The following is a 19,200-nucleotide window of genomic DNA, read 5'->3' as shown; positions in this document are numbered from 1 at the left end:
GCTGACTAATTCCTGGCATGTTATTGTTCTGCTTCACATAACATGTGGTACTGCAAAGAGGCAAAGAGGAGAGCTAGAAAAAAGTTACTATCAAGAAGAGGTTTCTGATTACTCTTTCAGAAGGAGTATTATCTAAGCACATGCATGAGCTTGAACTTAAAGAACAGAATATACAATACTGTAGGTTGGAGCAGTATCATCATTACTGCTTGTCGAAGACAAAGCTTGCCTCTTTCACTTAATGCAGAAGAATGTTAATGTTCACGTGGCTTTCCTGGTAATAGAGGGAACAAAACCAGCTAGACATGAAATAAGGTGAGATTATCTGAGATTTTGTTCATACTTCTTAATAATATGGTAATAATACATTGGTAATTTATAGATAAGACATATAATGACAAAAATATACTTCAGTAAATAGGTGAAGTTCTGTACATTACAAACAGTAAATTGCTATAGTTCTACAGAAGATGTAATGTAATAACTTTCCAAAAAATTTAGTGTGTGTGCCTGAAAATAAGAACAGGGGATTACAGATTAATAGGTTTATTTGCTTAGCAGGTATTTTGTTGATGAAAGGACATCAGCACACCAATCTGATATTACACAATTCACTAATTTGCACTTTTAAAATAACTTACCTTTGTTTCAGGCACATTACTAGGTTAAACTATGTTTAAGTAGCTGACTGATCTCATAGTGAGATTTAAAAAGAAGTGAGCTGCAGTACCTCAGTAGCCTAGTATACAAATTCCACAACATTTATATAGTTGATGTCTTTTTACAAGGTAACTTCAAGGGCACTCAAACAAATGCTATGAAATTCTGATCTTCTACATACATTAAAGAGCTCCTGTAGACTTTACAGATATTGAAGTCACACCATCCTGTTAAATTCTTGATTTTCTGGACTGGAGAACTAAAGCTGAATGAATCTTCTTCTGTGTCAGTTCCGCCCTCAGTGCTTGTAAATCAGCTGCTGCCTGCTTTCTCATCTGCAGAACAAGTAATTTAAGGAATTGCAATTTAAGAAAGTTTTGGAGTTGAAATGCATATAGGTTTATATAACTAAGGTTGAATTTTATACAGGATGGCTGAATAAAGGATATATCTTTTCATCTGTAAAATTTTACACGTCTAATTAGATAGCCTAATTCTAGCACTACTTTCTCCTGTACTTTGCCTTGGTGGTTTTAAGAGACAGGTATGAAATACATTGTTCTTTCCATTCCTTGTTATACAATGGAGGAGGTGTAGCGAGTACATCCACCCTAAATTACCCAGTAAACAGGGGCATGGGCAATTTCTGTAATGTGGAGGACTCCTGTTCCAAGTATTCAGAGCTGAAAAGCTATCCAATGCGAAGGCCTATACTATCATTGTCCTTCGAACGGGAGCCACAGGCAGCACTGGTATGGAATAAAGCAGATTAAGATGGCCATCTGTTTAAAAAGTTTTTTTTTTTTCCTTTTTATACCATTTTTTTTCCTTAGCCATGGTCTACGACTGATCAGTGCCTCACCAAGTATGTTCCTTCAATTACCTTTTGAGTGAAATGGGAATTTTATGAGATTGTGAAGCTTAGCTTATATAGTACCTTGAAAAATCTAAGTTGCTTGAAATGCGTTCAAAATCATCTAATACCCTAGTGTTCTGGAGTAATTTGGCTCAAGTGATAAAGTTGTGACAACTAACACCATAAAACTTAACAGCATAAAACAAGAGCTGTTTGTTTAGCAAGTATTTACATCATCTAATGTTTGAGAAGATCTAAGCTTTTTACACATAGTAATGTTTTAACTGTTTTAATTAAAAGGCAGAGTACCTTAATTTCTGTTATGAGTTTCATTTTTGTATCATCCACCTTCTTTCTCAGTTGATCGAGTTCATGCTGCACTGTAGTAATCCGTATGATTGTGTAATTCTGTATGAAAAAACAACAAAACTTTAAAGAGTGGCATTAGCGCACCTCTTTATTCATTGGGTGTTACTTCACCACTCAGAAAAAAATCCTCTAAACTCTTAACTCCCCTGCTTTTTTCCCAGTCCTTGATGTGCACTGGGCTGTCTCTCATCTATGAGCAGTCTCCTCTCCCAGAGAGGGCAGCGCCCTTCAGCTGGGTGCAGAGTTTTTTCCACTCCCTGCTGCTTTGGGAAGTTCAGCTCCAGATCAGATCTCCCAAGTCACAGCACACTGTTTTGCAATTATATTTTATGGCTACTCCCCACTTATAATAAAAAGGCATACTTCAAATCGGACTTTTTTTCCTTCACAGGCCTAGCATCACTCTGTCACAGTAACATTTACTGATGAGATTGCTACACTCATGTAATGTTTAGGGCAGATAATCTCCTGGTCATACAGCACGTCACTTCAGCCATAGCTGTGGGTGGGCCTATCTTTGAATTAACCTGTAAAAGTAAAATTTCTACTTTCAAAATATAGGTTCTGAAACTCCGCTTGTGTAAGCCATGGCCCCCTCAAGTCTGTAACGCTGAGGGGTGGGGGTGTACATGGTAGTTTCTTGATGTTCCAAGCCTTTAAAAATGCTATTAAAGTGCTAGCTGAAGCAAATTATGTGATAAAGTTGCCCATACAAGGAGTCATTAGTATCTGTAGCCTCTCATCTCTGAGCTCCTGCTGTAAGCTTCTCCCCACCCAGCGATGTAGCTGCCTGCGTACAGGGGTCGAATTCCCAGCTCTGCCACTGCACAGCCATGTAACCGTGGCACAGACCACTGAGAAAGCATGAAAGGTACACGGTCATGCAGAAAAAAACCTGGCAGTGCTGTCAGACTAGGTGGGGGCTACCGAGGAATCACCCTGTCATTGGGCTGAGTCACCAGTGAGGACAAAGCTGGTGGAAGATGGGAAACCAGTGACAGCGGGATCTGTTCCCCAACGCCTGACTCTTCCTACCTGACTGACGCCTCCCTGGCCAGCACGTTGCTTACAAGGGGTGGCGAGCATACTTATCCTTAGTCTAAAAGCTCATTAAATCTTAGCTATCTTCTGTGTGTGCTAGCCAATAAGTAACTGCCGTATGCATGTTAAGCTGTGCATATCTGTTCACATAAGGCTTCTTGGTGTCTAGCCAGAGAGACCTAAAAAACCCCAACTGATACCCCTCCCAAAAGGAGGAATAACACACCTAAATATAGCTTGTAATATAATGTAATACCAACCTTATTAATATTTTTATATTGTAGATATTTATATTAAGATAGCTCAAATAATACACGTTTGTATATAATATACACTTCTAGATTGTACGTACACTCTCCCACCTTTCAGATACAAGAAAGGGACAATTATTCTTCCTAGTCTAGCTCCAGATTTGCCAACAGACTTGCTTCCATTAACATATTAATAAAATTAGCATATATAATTATTGGGAGAGGTGTTTCCTCCTTTTCTCTTTTCTTTTTTTTAATTCCTCTCTGATTTGACACCAACAGCATAATGTGAGACTTACAGTTGCACAATAGTTGATGTGCAACCACCCCAAAAGGCTCAGACACATTTCTTGTCCTCCAAACTAGAATTCATTACAGCTGTATGTCAAATTTGGGATGATGAGAACAATATAGAACTGAAAAATTCATTAATCATACTGAACAAAAGGGGCTTTTGTTATGAGAAGGTATTATACAAAGACAAAGACTCAAGCACTTCTTCAGTCTTTTTGAAAAGAATGGGCTGAAGGAATTTTATACTTCAGATCATTACAAGATATTTGGCTGTTAAAGCTAGTTTACAAGTCATCATTTTTTTGGTGACAAATTTGTTACTTTAAAAAAACCCAAGCTGTGTAAAAAAAAGAGATTAAATAATACAAACAAATACCTTGGAGTTTGTCACGTTGCTTGGTTGTTTCCGGCTATCTCTGGCTCTCAATTGCAAGAGTAATTTCTGGTGATAAAGCTCTACATCTCGTCGCAGTTTGTTTAAAGCATCTTCCAGTGAAACCGTAGCTTTCTTAGTTTCAAAGTACTTCTTTTTCCATTCCTCACGAACTACAAAGGAAAACAGTAATACCGTTTGGTCTTTTTCACCTTATGGTAAAGTCTGTTGAATACAGTAATGACCAACTGATCTCACAAGATTAAGTTGGCCAATGCACACATTAAAACATGGCAGTAGGTTTCTTTTAAAAAAGCACTTAGTGAAAAATCTCCATTAAAATGACATTCACTACAAATGCAACTGAATTTTCACGCAATCACCTGCAACAAGAGGCTTTGTATGCCCACCAAGATACAACACAAGGTCCAAAACAAAAATTTCATTCAGCCTGGCTGTCATTCACCTGCACTGTAAGTGCTCCAGACCTGCAAAGACTGGTATGCCCACCAGTCTGAAGTCCGCTGCTTTACTGTAGCAGAATATTTAGCACTGTAGATTTACGCAAAACTTGAGCTCTGCAGGGCCAAAGATTCTGAACAGCTGAGTTTTGTACAGAAGTCCCAAGATTATGGGAAACGGCTATTTACCTTTACACTTAAATATGATTCCTCCTACGTTGTTAATGTGCTATCAACAACTGGCCCATAAATCCGCCCTGGCTGGTGTGGCGGTCTTATGGCCACATACATCTGTCCACTCGTCTGCAAAGTGTTTTAAATGATCCCTTCTTTCAAGGCACATTTTAGGAAATCAGGACAACTGCTTCTCAGAAACTTACCCAAAAGAACCTAGGTGTTGGAGGACTATACAGTATGTAACCGAGAATGGCTGTCAGCATGGCAATCTTTGGAGGATATTAAATAAAGACTGCATTGCTGTCCCTACAGAATATGCTCGTCCCTTCATAACTTGTGAAGAAATGTTTACAAATGCACTTACTTAAGAAAATGTACAGGTCTGATAAAAATAATTCATAGATAAAGACATTCCTTAAAGAACCTGCAGAAGCTGTTTGAATCCTTGTGAAATAAACTTTACCTAATTGGATACCATAATTTAAGACAACACAGGAGCCATTTAGGGCTTATCTCAGCAAGGCAAATTATCCTGCCTTGCAGCTCCATGCTAGTACAGATTCACTGCTTCAAGTACCCAGGTTTGGTCTTTTTAAAATGCAGCCTCGCCATGCTGCAGAATGCAGCGTAGCCATGTCCTTAGAGAATAACTGGAAGAATTGGCTTGTCTTCTTTCTACAAAGCTGCAAATAACAGTTGAGACTCCTAGAGATTTAGCTGTATTTAAGTACGAAGAGAACGCTCTTCAAACACCAGTGATTAAACCTCATCTCTATAACTGGAATGTGACTCGGGAGGATAGTTTAAGTATAAACCTGAAAATAATTTTATGAAGAAAATTTGAGTGGGATTTCAATGAGATTTTTTCCTTGTTAAAAAACAAGGGTTGTCAAGCTTGTCATGACAGGCTTGTAAATTGCATGCCATAAGCTTAATACCATTAGACAGGAGGAACAAAAAGTATTACGCTGGCAATTTAACTAGAACCCCTATCGCCACACCGAAAACCTCTGTCAAGCACCAGCTAAAGGTAGGCTTAGAATATGGCAGCTGCCCTGGGCCTCTAACAGCAAAGCGACCTGCGGTAGCTCTCTGGGCACTGTATGTACATGGGGCACAACCTGAAAGGTTTATAAAAAACAGGCTATTTTTAGCTTTGTAAGACTGCCACAAAAAAACTGGAAGGAAACGCTGCAACCTTGAACCTTTTCAGCACGCTGTTATACAGATGAGCCTTCTCGGAGCTACGGGTTAGCAAACTGCTCTCTCTGTAATTAAGCTCACTGACAAGGAGACAAAGTTTTTCACATTGGTTTCAGTGTCATTTCTCAATCATTCCAAATTCCATAATAAAAGTGTACCGTGGTATCTCCTCAGCTTATTTTGTTCCAGTAACCTTTTAGCTTTTTTCATCAGCTCTTCTCTAGTTTTTTCCATGTGCCTTCTGTCTTTCTTCATTTGTTGCAATTGTTCTACCATCCCGTTTTCTAAAGAAATTATAATTGTGTTTAGCAAGCATTTGGATACTGTAAATAGGAAGGATCAATCAAGATTTTTGTAATGCACCCATCACAAATCATGCCAAAAGCCCTGTCAGAACAGGCAGTGGAAATGATTTTATTCTAATAAACTATCTCTAACTTTTCAAAATGGCTGGTGCATTGGGAAAAAGTGAGAAATCCAGCATGCATCCAGACACACATACATACAAACAAGTAAACACCCTCTTATATGTCTAGACAATGTATCACTAACACTATATATTCAAGATATGTATACACTTCATACATTGAAAACTCTTGCCACAGGAAGCCAAAAAAGCCTCCCAAAGATTATTTCCTGCTCAAAATACTTCGTGATATAAACTGTGGCAAAATCTTGCTGTCATAGGGAGGATAGCATCTCAGACTTTCACTAGAGTGCATCAATGGGTCAATCACTCACTTTCTCACTGTTCCCCTCCACCACAGTAGAGGATCCTCAGCAATACTTCTAGCGGCTTTCTTTGCTACATTCTCACTTGAGCCTGCAGTATTTCATCCCATCTCCCTCCTTTTCTCCTTCCATCCCCAAGTCCACAATCTGGGTTTTCTAGCACTGGGAACCTGCCATGTTCCATGAATAGCCCATGCATTTATAAATGCCTGGAATTTTCCAGCCACAAATTAAGATTTGTAACAATACTGTCAATGAATGTATGTACAAAATATTTTATAAAGTAGGTATTTCTGTCTTGATTAACTATTCAGTCTTGATTAACCATTCATTTCACTGCAACTTTTTGGAGTCATATACTCACTTGTTGCAGGAACCTGAGCTGGAATCATAGGAAGTGCCAAAAAAGGTGGACTAGGAGGTGAAATATATTCTTTTGGACAAGTAAGATGATTTTTCTTGTTTTCATCTGCCTATAGAATCAAAAGATACAACTATAAGGACATAACCCATAATCCTCAATAGTTACATAAGACATATACCCTGAAAGTGGCCTGAGTGAATGGGAGGGCTGAATTTGAATTCTGCATATAAGCTTTTTTATTCTGTTACCAGCACAAATGATTGCCAAATTACAAACAGCTGGACCTCTGCAAATAAAATCATAACACTGAACCCTTACATCACAGAGAACATACAGGCAAAAATGTAGACTGTTCCTAATGTTCTTGTTCATGCCTATAACCCCACAAGTTACTGACACACCCATGCAACACTAGAAATAACGGGCCTTAAAACTGCCACCTGGCTCATTGCTTACAAAGCCTGGACTGCCAAAGTCTGAACTAAAATTTACAATAGCAGAGTTTCCATTCCATTATTATTTTCATAAGACTCCACTACAACCACTTCTGCACAAGAGCTCAAAGGCTCACAGTTAATAGTGATGGCTGTTACACTGTACAATTGCACGTGGGTGCTGAGTTTTCCTAAACATGTTCTTAATCTAATACTATGACTATATCATATCTATGTCTTAAAGGATTTTATAGTTTTTATCAGAAGTTTTGCTTGGCTTGAAAGACAAATTTGTCCTATAGGAAATACAGAACTATAAAAACGTCACAGACAAAACCGATAAAATGTTACTGTCAAGAAACTGTAGACAGAATTCAGGTAACATTAGTAAGACTGAGACTGAAACTGTAGTTTCTGTTGAATTATAACCAGAGGTATAACTTCGATGATTTAATTGTTTACAAATATAGTTGATTTTTCATTAGTAAATCTGCTAAGTAGCAGTGCATAAATTAACTTTTCTCAATTGCTCTCAAGTCTACATTTGAGTATTTCATATTCCTAATGAGTTACCTGTCTTATAAAATAAGAATATTTCTATCTGGAGGACTATGTTTATTGCTCAATATTACTAGGAATATTTTATCTTTAAAAACATACCTCATCAGGATCATCTATAGACTTGTTAGTTCTGTATTGCTGGAAACTAGAGATAAAATCAAAGCAGTAAGTGAAAATTAATGTAATGAAATTGGTTTTTCCCCCATTTTCTTTCATATAGTTGAAGTCTGTAAAATAATTTTCTAAGTATGCATTGATATTATCTGTTATTTTAGTAGAATCATTATTTACTAACCTTTGTTTTTTGTGTGCATATTCTGTGGTTTGGTCTTCCATTATTTTAATAATTCCAGAACCCTGTATTCTGTCTCTTCTTAGTTCAGTATCTTTCTGGTGGTCATTATTTTCCATGTTTGTTAGTTCTGTGAAAGGACAGCGATGATTAAAAAATATAGATTACACTCTCAAAATTCAAGCTGTTTTGACTGTCAATGCCTGGACTTTCCAACATGTATTAGAAATTCAGTGAATCGATTCAATAAATAATGATACCTCTGGGGCTTAGAAATGTATAAATAACAGAAAAAGAAATGAAGTGAAAAACAAAAAAGATATCTGTTTTGAGAATTTGTACCTAACGAATTCTGGCAATTACTACAAGAAACATTATCACAGATAAAGAAACCACTTAATTATTTCATCTTCCCTAAACTAATTCTGTATGTAACACTTTCTGTCTTTCAGAAACTGAAGATCCCCTACAAACTGGAGCTAGCAAGAAAGGGAGAACAAAATGTTTTGCATTTAAATGTTAATGAATAAATGTTATCTGCTTTAAAATATGTACAATAAATATTTCAAAAGAAAATTGCTGACAGACTTTACCTTTGCTAGTACAAAATCCTACAATCTTCATAATTCAAAATCAAGTTATGGAAAATTTTCAGTTATTTACATATATATTTGTATATTAAGAAGTCTCATACTTAGTATCAGTTAACATGACGATGGAGGGATAAAGCTGGTTTTGATATATTATGACTGAAAAATGAAATTACTGAAAAGTCATCTACGAAAGCCTTTTCTAATACATTCTCCAGGCACATCTCAAAGAACACACTATCTGAATTTTGTTTTCTTCCTCAAAGTGCTGGATATCCAGAAAATCATTCTAATTAAATCTGTAAGGTGCCCATACCGATGAAAAATAGAATATTGCCTTATTTAATAATTACTCATTAAAAATTTGCAATAGGATAAAGGTCACCTTTTTTACATTAACTACAAAATTCTACTCAAATATTAAGACTTGTCTTTCAAAATTATTTCCTGAAAACCAATTTACATTATAATCTTGATGAAAATACAGCAGTAGTCACTCAAACTTAAATATGTCAGTCATTTCTTTATTGGTGATCACTAAAAATAGAAGAATGTTAACATTCTATTATATACCATTATATAACCATTTGGGGATTTAATGGCCCTCAGTATCCATAAGACGCTCCATTTTAAAGGAAATAGCAGTTAATAGATCTCTTCCAAACAACATTTTCTATTTTGCAAAGAACTGTTCTCTAGTTAATACTTTTGTAGTATTTTCACTGTAGCCTGTTCAAAGAGTTCTTTCACCTCTCAGTTTTAGGAATGCATATAAATAAACACTATATGGGAGGGAGGGGAGGAAACATTTCCTCTTCAGTAGTAATGTAGCCATGGATAAGATGACAACGGAAGTGTAAGTGAATAAATGCTTCCCTGATATACTGATAACAAGATTTTTTTCATTTAAAATTGCTGTTGAATTATGAGATCATTATCGTACATCTTTACAGTAGCTGCTTCGTAATTTTTTTCATATAAATAAGATTAGACAAGTGTGTCAACTATAGTAAAGTGTTTCCTTATATCAGTACACAGTGATAAAGGACTAATCCAAAGTGAAACTACAGCTGTTTGAAATACATCATCATTATTAAAGAAATTAGAATACTGTTTTGACAGCAATATTCCAACTCATGCTTTAAATTTCTTAAAACTTAGCTTTACTCTGCCAACTTTCTAAAATGCATTCTTTAGCAAAAAGATGACAATGAACAGTTGTACCCTTTTGATATTTAACGTGATTTGGGGGTGTTTGGTTATTCTGGCCTTGTTCATCACTGAGGTTTACATGAAGAGTGGGAGTGGTTCGTTTGGCTTTCTCATTCCACTCAGGAGTGTTACGCTCTCCTTGATCTTGGCTGAGATGATTTTGCTGAGCGGTCTGTAATACTATATCACTCTTTCCAGACTCCCGGTCTGCAGGATTTGAATGACTTGGTGTGAAGAGAGATCCATTGGATCCATTTTGATCTGCATAGTAATTGATATTAGAAAAGAGAAATATTATTTTATTGTAAATTTTAACCATAATATTTATTCCTCTCCTCCTCCATCATCCTCCTGCAGTACATTGGTTAAACTAACCTTTTTCTCTAAACTGTATTAGTTTTTCTTGAATCCTGTTGTTATGATCTTGCTTATGTTTTGTGTGCAAAACTGGAACAGGTTTTTTCTCCCCCCGTTCCACAGATCTGTGCACTTCCTGATTTTCTAGCTGGTAACTGTTCTGTATACTTTCTAAAAATTGTTTGCTTTTTTCAGGTTTTGGTTGAGGAAGACTGGATAACCTTGATCCATAACTAAAACTATTAGCTTCTCCATTAAAGTGATGTCTTTGTTGAGTTGATGCTGATAACGGATAAACATCTTCAAAGTATTCCACTCCAGGTAATAAATATAATTCAGGATAAAGTGCCTATAATATGCAGCATATTCATCAGACAGGACAAAAGAGGAAATGTAAAATGTAAAAAGTTTCTGAAAATTATGCCTTAAAAGCCATTCAATACATACGTAAGGAGGAACAAATGACTTCAGTTCCAGTTCTGTTTCTTGCTTTGCTTTCACCTCGGAAGATAAAGAATGGAAGCATAACCAATAAAATAATTTTTTATCAATAATGTTGCATATCACTTAATTTCTGTGTTCTATCACCACTTTTACATACTATGTTTTTTCATAACCAGCACTATCTTTTGTAGTGGCCTCATGGGGAAGAAGAAACATAGACTACTATCCTGTTTTCTAACATGGCACTGAAACTTTATTTTGTCTATGTTTCAAAAATTTCAATCAGACCCACACGAGTACATGGATATACTGAATAATTCTTTTTTTTTTATCCTTTGCACTTTATGTTATGGTTCAAAGGACATGATCCAACAGTCACAGCAGAAGAAAGTCTTTGACTTTCTTTACCAAAAGTTGCTTTAAGCTGAATCTGAATAGAAATGCTGATTCTTACGTAAATCTTTTCTATTCGCCTCACAGAATACTGCAAAATAATTAATGTATATAAAAAGAAAATACCTATTACTTGTGGATAACTGACTAGCTGAAAAGGGTCACATAGACATAGTCCAGCTGGCTGGACAAAAATGCACATCGCTCTCAGCTTATCTGAAGTAAAGCAAAATACACTGTCTTTGGCTGTCCTTGTTACACAGTAAGAGGAAGATTTTGGTGGGAAAAGAATGTTGCAGGTGGGAACAGAAAACTACAGAAGAGAAACTAGGGGCGGGCTTGGTATTTAGGCAACTAACCAATAATGAGCTTAACTTTTGTAATATGTATGAGCTAATTATAAGAAGGCATAAAAGGTGACTGTAAGAGACAATAAACGAAGTCTGCTGATCACTCATATTGAGTGACTGTGTCTTCCCTCCGTCGCGACAATTACTCTCCTATGTCTTCTGTATTTATTGTTTATCCTAATAGTCTTTGTGTGATATATACTTTCAGAGTTTAAGTCATCTAAAAACAAAGTCCAAGATAAGCATTGTTTATTTGAAAGATGTGCTCTGACAGGAAAAAAAATAAATCTTAGCTTACACTTAAATAATGAAATTGAACTAAACATGGGGCCAAATTCTATTCTCAGTAATGGCTGGGCAGTGCCACTGATTCACTGTCAGAGACATGGGCTATATGCAAGAAAAGGAAGAGCAAATTAACTGAAAAATAAACAAACTAAAATCACATTCAAGACCCTTACTTGCAAGTAGGGTACAGCTCTCAGTGCTGCTTACATTGTCACTGTTGTGAAACAGAAGACGGGGTGGAACCCCCCCCCCTCCACTCAACAAATATTTGATCATGGAAATGTAATTCATGAGGTTACCATGACCCTAAACAACAAATAAATCAGTTATTTGGTTTATTGCTTTACACTTTGTTATAAACATCAAGCAATAGTAAATACCCCAAATTAAAATTATATCTTTAATTTGCCACTACATATTTTCACTTGTATCTACCGATATTTTTAATTCCACTTGAAGTCAAATGTTTTATTAATTTGATGACATTCTAAAGGAAGCTGGAAAATTCCTCCATTTACCTCAAAACTATCTGTATATTCAGAAAATATACCATCTTACTTATTATCATCCAGTTAAAAAGGCCTGAATTCTTCGAAGACACACACATTTTCAGATTTAGATTGTGTCAAAGTCTTCAAGTTTTTCTGCATGTTTTTCTACCTAGTTTTTGCATATTACTTAGTATTTATTTTAGTCTTCTGTGTGAGTAATTTTAGTGATAACTCCACTGCAAATAAAGAACGACATCAAATTTCCAGCTTGTAATTAATTTCCAAATCCATGAGGAACAGGTGAAATGAGAGACAAAAGTATTCTATGCTTATGTACATGATTTAAGTCTTTGTGTACTACAAGAACAAACTTTCAGTTGGACTGATTTTCAAGTTTCTTTAATCTTTAGCTATAGTTTGTAAGATATAAATATACAAGGAACCAATGTGAGGAACAGTTATGATTCAGAGATGTAGGTTTTTGATTACGTACATCTTAGGCTGTATTACTGGGCTAATTAGTGGAACACAGATGTACATCCAGAGAAGTTCTCATTCAGAGACTGATTTGTTACAGGTTCTTGGGCAGGTCACAGTGGGAACCGTTAGAGGAACTCTGACTTACTCAGCTTCCATTGCAAATTCTTCAATTGCCATATTCCCTAACCATGTACTGGGAATAATGACCTTAGGGGAATATATATTTTTTTTTCATGCAACCAGACTTGTCATATTTAATCATTTGACTTATCAAAACTAGCATCTTTTCACTGGATGGCAACTAATTACATGTGATACTTTAAAGGATGTTCCTAATATACCTGTCCAACTGTGCCTTTTTATTTGGGGAAGTAGATGTGCTCTGACAAGAGCTTATGCTCCAGCGTGTTTAAAAACAAATGCTAACAGAGCTCCTAAAGTCATCTTTTATTTGATACTATCTAATCTGCAGGAATGAAATCTGCAGTTTACATGATAAAGCAGAATAGCAATAAAAAAAAAATAATTAACTTACCACTGCTAGTCTTTTCCCAATGCATTTTAGAAATTTGAATTTATCTGCAACTGCAACTCCACCCAGGTACTCTCCCAGCCTCTCCCGCAGCACTCTTAATGTGATGTGAGGAGACACCCTAGAATGTTGTTATTCATTAATACATCTGTAAGATCAAATAATGATGGCTAGTTAGTAAGAGGGGGAAGATAATGCTACATACATGCTGGCTTGCGTGGAGAGAATAACAAAAATTGGAAATTATGTCCTAGAACTGAACCTAATTACATACAGGCCAGAGAGTCTTGGTATGGTAAAGTCAGAACATTGTATCACGTTATGGTAGACTGTATTACAAGGGCTGTCATTACATTAACTAGCAATATTTATATTTTAGGAACCCCATACAAAGGAAGAATGTGGAAGTAGCTGAAATTTGAAAACGAATCCTTCAGAATGCTCTTGCTCATCTGCAGATGAATAACAAAAACATTGGAAACTACAGTCATGCATTTCCACATAGGTGACAAGGTTTCACAGGGCTGGTCCAGGACTGTAGAACATATCCATTCAAGCACTATGGGCTAGATGAGACTTCACCACCATCCACTTCAAGTAGCAGGCACATTCCTTGGATTTTGTCTTCTCCAACACAAATTTACAGTTGGGTATGTGCATGCATACATGCAAATGTATTTTAAATCAAAAAACAAATGCTGCAGAGTGAACACTTCCACCATAGTTTGAGGATGAGAGAGCTGATGCAAATATGAATTGCATCATTTAACGTACTACTGAAAACCATGCAAATATTAAAGTAATGAGCTTAGTAATGAGATAAAAATCACTGTAGAATAAAAAGCATCTCTGCAGAATAAAACCAAATGTGCAAGAGGCACATAAAAGCTCTGCAGCACAGCATAAACAATTCTAATTCCTCCTATGCTGCCATGCCGAATAAACCGGGGAACAAATTCAGGCCTGAGACTGTTAATCACCCATGCTGATTAAGTGTCAGTATACTACTTAGCAGGACCTAGCACGATAGCTACCCAGGCAGCTATCACCCTTCAAGCAATGCACAGACACAGCTTGGGGGATAGCATGTGCCATTCTCAGTAAGCAGTATAGACAGGAACGTGCCATTCCTTCGCCCTGGACAGGTCTTCAACATCAACCTTTCAGGGTTCGTTTGCACTTTCAAACACCCCTATATACCTTCATTTCACATTGCAGGTGTGTAAAAACACCATCAGTTTCATTTCATAAACACAGTACTTCAGTGGGATACAGTGCTTCCCTCACATTATTTCAAACACCCTGGACTTTGAGGACCCTCCTGAAGATCATAAATCTGCCTTGGAGCACAGGCATGCAGCCGAGGAAGCCAAAGTCTGCAGAGCGGACACATCCAGGTTACACTGCTTGGTCCCTGTAGATTCTGCTACTGTTTATTTCTTCCCCAGCTACTTTTGGCCCACGCTTGCTGCAAATATTAGCCCTAATGTCATCTATTTCAAATGTATAAAGAAATACATGAAAGTTGGATACATAATTCAATACTCATCCTTCCAAGGTCTTATGTGAGAAGTGAGATGATCTATAACTCTAAGACCTCTCATTCAGTATCATTACTTCAAGCTGATGTCTCAGAGAAGATATACCTTTTGAATGGTCTTCTAAAACACAATAAATGCAAGCTCTTTCAGAGGCAGTTCTAACACTGCACATACTTCACTGATAAAGTCTGTCCAAACCAGCAAAGGAAAACTGAATCTAAGACATTTATAAACAGTAGGGAAAACATTGAGGCAACTACAGGGTATCCTGGAAGAAAAGTATCTGGGTATACAGAACCTGAGACATAGGACAGGAATTTATCTAAAAATTATTTGCCAGTGCAGCTTCTAGGAACATATAGTATTATATTTCTTACTTGCAGCCACTGGCTAGCAGAAGACTAGTCATATCACAGTCATTTGCTTCAGGGTGCTCCTTTAAAAGCAATGCAAACTAGAGTTCACTGCAGCCATCTCATCTAGAAATAACACAAGTATGACTTCTGTGGTGAGGAATGAGGAATAAATAAAAGATCACAGAGGCTGAGAAATCAAGCTCATGGGAACAAGAACTCAGGGCCATAAATAATTACACACTTAATATTTCCCTGTAATTCATGATTAATGGAAGCAGCCTGTACTTAGACCTAGGAATCCTTTGTTAAGCTGACTCAGACAGTACTAGGATTGTCAAGCTGACTGGACAGTGCTATCAACAACGGCCAAACAGCATTAGTACCAGCAAGTCTGCTGTTCCCCCTCCTGGATTATAATAAGACATTTTTAAAAACATTTTTTGTTTTTTAAAGACTGGTACACTGGCCGGGTGCTAGTTAGTTATTTGTAATGCTAACGTACCGCAGCATTGTGTAGTACCCATAGAATAGTTAATTAGCAATTATTTAAGACTCATTAGCAAGCAACAAATACCCAGACAGATATAAACCCACTGAAATCAATGAGAATCCTAATTTAAGTTGACGCATCAGAATTGAGACTTAGTGAAATAAACTAGAGAAGAGCAGGCGGTGACAGATGTCCAATCGCATGAAATGATCTAGTTCCCACTCCATCCATGTATTTTGCACCTCTGCTGGAGACTAGAATAGCAAACAGAACAGATACATGCACTTATTTCCTCTGGTTTTGAGCAGCCTTTCAACAAAAGAACCTGCAAGAATGAATACATTCTGCCCTATATGCCTCTACTGCTGTCAGTCTTTTCAGCGGTGCAATATACTGTCCTAAATGGACAATATAAGCCTAAGTTTATATTAGTTAAAACCCATATACCCTGCAGTTTAAGCTAAGCTGACAGGTTTTGCACAGGAGCAGACAAGGTGTACATAAAAGCTGTTTCAATATGCATCTTTACATTATTTGATTTTTCTTCAATTTCTTACCACACTATATACATACAGGTTTTGTAAGTAAAGTGTTTAGGAGTATAAAACAAACTTTCAAAGTTACGAAAGATTAAAACAGAAACTCTGTGCCAGGTTTGGGCCTAGGACTACGAACTGAGGTATTCTTTCAGTAAGTCTTCTAAGTAGCTACTGGAGAGCAAATATAGCACATGGTGTTGTGGGCAACCTTTCAGAAATACGACTGAAGAAGAAGGAAGATATGTTGGTGGTTGTATGGGCTGTAATGCTTCCCCTTGAGAAACATGGCTTAAGCTCCTTCTTTGGACTGAGAGAGCTCAGACTGACATATCCCTGTTCCTGGGAACTGACAGGCTATCCCATCTTCATCAAGCCACACTGCCCTGAAGCTGGCCCGCTGCTGAAAAGAATTCAAGACTTTGATAACGAGGCTCAAGGAGACAGAAAAAATACAAGACTGTGATTTTACAACATAAAATTATTCCGCAGAAATACTAGCACTGCTCTGAAAGTGTTTCAATGGCCTACACCGTGGGCTGCAATGCAGCTGAGCTTGACACAGTCCAAATAAGCATAATGCTAGCCATCGGCACCACTTACCCTCCAGAAATTATTAGAGAACAAGTCTCCTCTGACAGATGTAATTGCATTCTGTAGAGCAACAGCTGAACTAAATGACTGAAGGACAATGGAGAGGACCTTACACCTACATGAAGCCTAAGACTATACTCACCTTATAAACCCAGCTGAGATGAATTTGCTAGTAAGAGCTACAGGAACTGTATTCAGCTTGAAGTTCCACACTTCTTCTGGGACATAAAAAACATGGAGCTCCACCAACTAAATAAAGAACAGATGATCATAGCTGTAGATACCCTCTTCTATATGCTTTGTTTTGTTTAGGCAGGCTTCGAATTTCTAGGGGCAGAAATGGCTTCTTTGATAGCACATGGACTAGAAGAATGCAGCTCTATCTGACAATGACTAGATAGTGAGAAAATCAATGAGTAGAGCAATTTGTGATCAAATGCTAGCTGACAGCATTAAAATAAGTCACAATAGAAAAAGTGAAACAATGGAAATGGGAGAAAAGAGAGCCTGTGCTACTGCTGTATGTCACTGTGACAGCAACGGGCTGAGCTTACCAAAAACATACTCTGGAGCGCGTCATGGTTACAAGAATACTTCAGCTGAAATCCTACCATTGTTCATCTGACAAAAGATGCAAAGCACTGAAAGCTTGATATAAACAGCACGAGGACTTGACCTTGCCAGCAAGAAAAAAAACCTCAAAGTATTTCTGACAGTTGTTAATAATATTAGCTACCTTGGAAGCACAGAAATGCTCCTTTTGATGTCTGCAAAAAGGGTAACTAAGACTGCTCTGAGCAAGACTCACTTAGTGTTCAAACCTGTGGTAGTTGTGGGACTGTTAATGTCTAGGTCTTGATATATTTAATGAAAATCAGATGGTATTGTCAAGGATGATACACTTCTCTAAAACTAGAAACCATGCAAATAAACCATATTAAATAATTCTGCAATTGTTGAGTTACTAAATATTAACTAGAAAAGAATGCTTTCTATATATACTATGTTGAAAGCACATTTTTTCCCCCTCAGGTCCCCTAGAAATGGTACAGTGTCACTTATTTTAATATTTTTTATTTGTGAAATCTAAAAAGTCTTTATGGAAAAGTAAAAAATTTCTCACCTGTGATGTTCGAGGTCTCATTTGACTGAACGACATCTTGGTCCCTGTACTTGATCACAGTGAATGCCAGGTGGAGTTTCTAACTTTCTTTTTGATCAAAACATTTATTTAAGAATGAGTTTCATGATAATCTGTTACGAGAGGAGTTATCCATTAACACCCTTTATTTTCATTTACTGTTCTTTCCGTTGGTGAAAATGGGAAAGGTTGTTTCTGTGCTGAGGCAGAAAGCTTCCAGCTTATTGCAGACAAACAGACTCAGCCACACCTTCCACGCAAGCCAGTATCACCTAAGTAACTGGGGAACTGCTAAGTCACAGCCCTGCACCTCCGAAAGGTCTACCCTGGAGTATTCCCTCTTAACATTTTCCCCCCTTTCATGAAATACTTGGGTTGTCTGTCACTTTCTACACAATTGTACTGTTTTCCTAAAGACGCAGACCTAAATCCCACCAAAGGGGACCCTTGCAGGGCCTGGGTTTGTCTCTGATAAAGGGACAGCTGCTGTGCCAAGCCCAGCCACACACACGGCACACCGTGCTGGCCAAACGCAGCATTCCAAGGAAACCCCACAGCGCTGGGTGACCACATCAGAAAAATCCTTTCATCAACTACAAACCATGGCTCTGCCCTGACCTTGTGCCTTTCCTCAGCGCTCCCACTTTGAAGGCTCTTCCAGCACCTCACAGGTTACAAACCCCATTCCGGCTTCCAGGTGGCCAAACGCCCTCACTGCCCTCCTGGTCACCTTGGCAGCTCTCCCCCTACCTCTGCCACACCTGATTTACCTCTGCACCAGCACAAGTGACCAGCCCTCCCAGGTGCCTCCCAGGCCTTGCCCTGGCTCCCTGCGGTAGAACCTCGCCTCAGTGGGAGGTGCCTACTTAAAATGGCGCGCGTCTTTACTGGCCTTTTCACAAATCCACCACAACGAGCTCTCACGCATGACCCGACCGTAACATCCCACTGCTTCTCCAGTTATTCCCAGCCAAGGCTGCAGCAGATCACGGCACAGGTTTTTCCCACTAGCCCCTGCATGCCCATGGGATGTTGCACTTCGTGTTACAGCATGGCAGCCCCCCGCCCTGGGGCTTCATGCTCTTGTCATTCCCGCGCAGACGCTCCCTGCAGCAAACACCCATCGCCTCCAGCCCGCAGCCGAGGCCCCAACACGCTGGCAAGAGCAAAGTTAGTAACTTCATTCATTACACCTCAAGGTAACCTCCAGACTAGTAACCTGCTGGATACAACCACCATGATTTGCCACCTGGGTCTTCACATCGCCTTCTCTTTTAACTCGCTCTGTAGTTAAATGGCGGGTGTGTGTGTGTGTGTGCCTCATCTCTGTGCTTCCC

At 37.9% G+C, this 19,200-nt stretch overlaps 1 protein-coding gene across 1 annotated transcript; it reads right to left on the bottom strand.

Annotated features, from left to right (window-relative positions):
* SPATA1 (spermatogenesis associated 1) lies at window positions 1-19,189 on the bottom strand. Its single transcript, XM_037403734.1, has 13 exons — window positions 17,846-19,189; window positions 16,865-16,971; window positions 13,209-13,326; window positions 10,675-10,728; window positions 10,246-10,576; window positions 9,883-10,131; window positions 8,072-8,198; window positions 7,876-7,921; window positions 6,782-6,890; window positions 5,844-5,969; window positions 3,848-4,017; window positions 1,826-1,924; window positions 1-995 (listed from the first exon to the last, which is right to left on the bottom strand). The coding sequence occupies exons 1-13, from the start codon at window positions 17,879-17,881 to the stop codon at window positions 891-893; spliced, it is 1,677 nt and encodes a 558-aa protein (XP_037259631.1). The 5' UTR covers window positions 17,882-19,189; the 3' UTR covers window positions 1-890.
* Between the last annotated feature and the right edge of the window lie 11 nt (window positions 19,190-19,200).

This window comes from Falco rusticolus, chromosome 11 (assembly GCF_015220075.1).
Source record: "Falco rusticolus isolate bFalRus1 chromosome 11, bFalRus1.pri, whole genome shotgun sequence".
NCBI classification, from domain to species: Eukaryota; Metazoa; Chordata; class Aves; order Falconiformes; family Falconidae; genus Falco; species Falco rusticolus.
This window is presented reverse-complemented; position numbering and strand designations above follow the sequence as displayed.

Bases quoted from the DNA above. Each gene is read 5' to 3' on its own strand.
- SPATA1 (XM_037403734.1), bottom strand. From the start codon at position 17,881: ATGTCGTTCAGTCAAATGAGACCTCGAACATCACAG. The intron at 13,327-16,864 runs GTGAGTATAGTC...ACAACATTCTAG, and splicing joins ATCTCAGCTGGGTTTATAAG to GGTGTCTCCTCACATCACAT. The intron at 5,970-6,781 runs GTGAGTATATGA...TAATTTCTTTAG, and splicing joins AGCTCAGGTTCCTGCAACAA to AAAACGGGATGGTAGAACAA.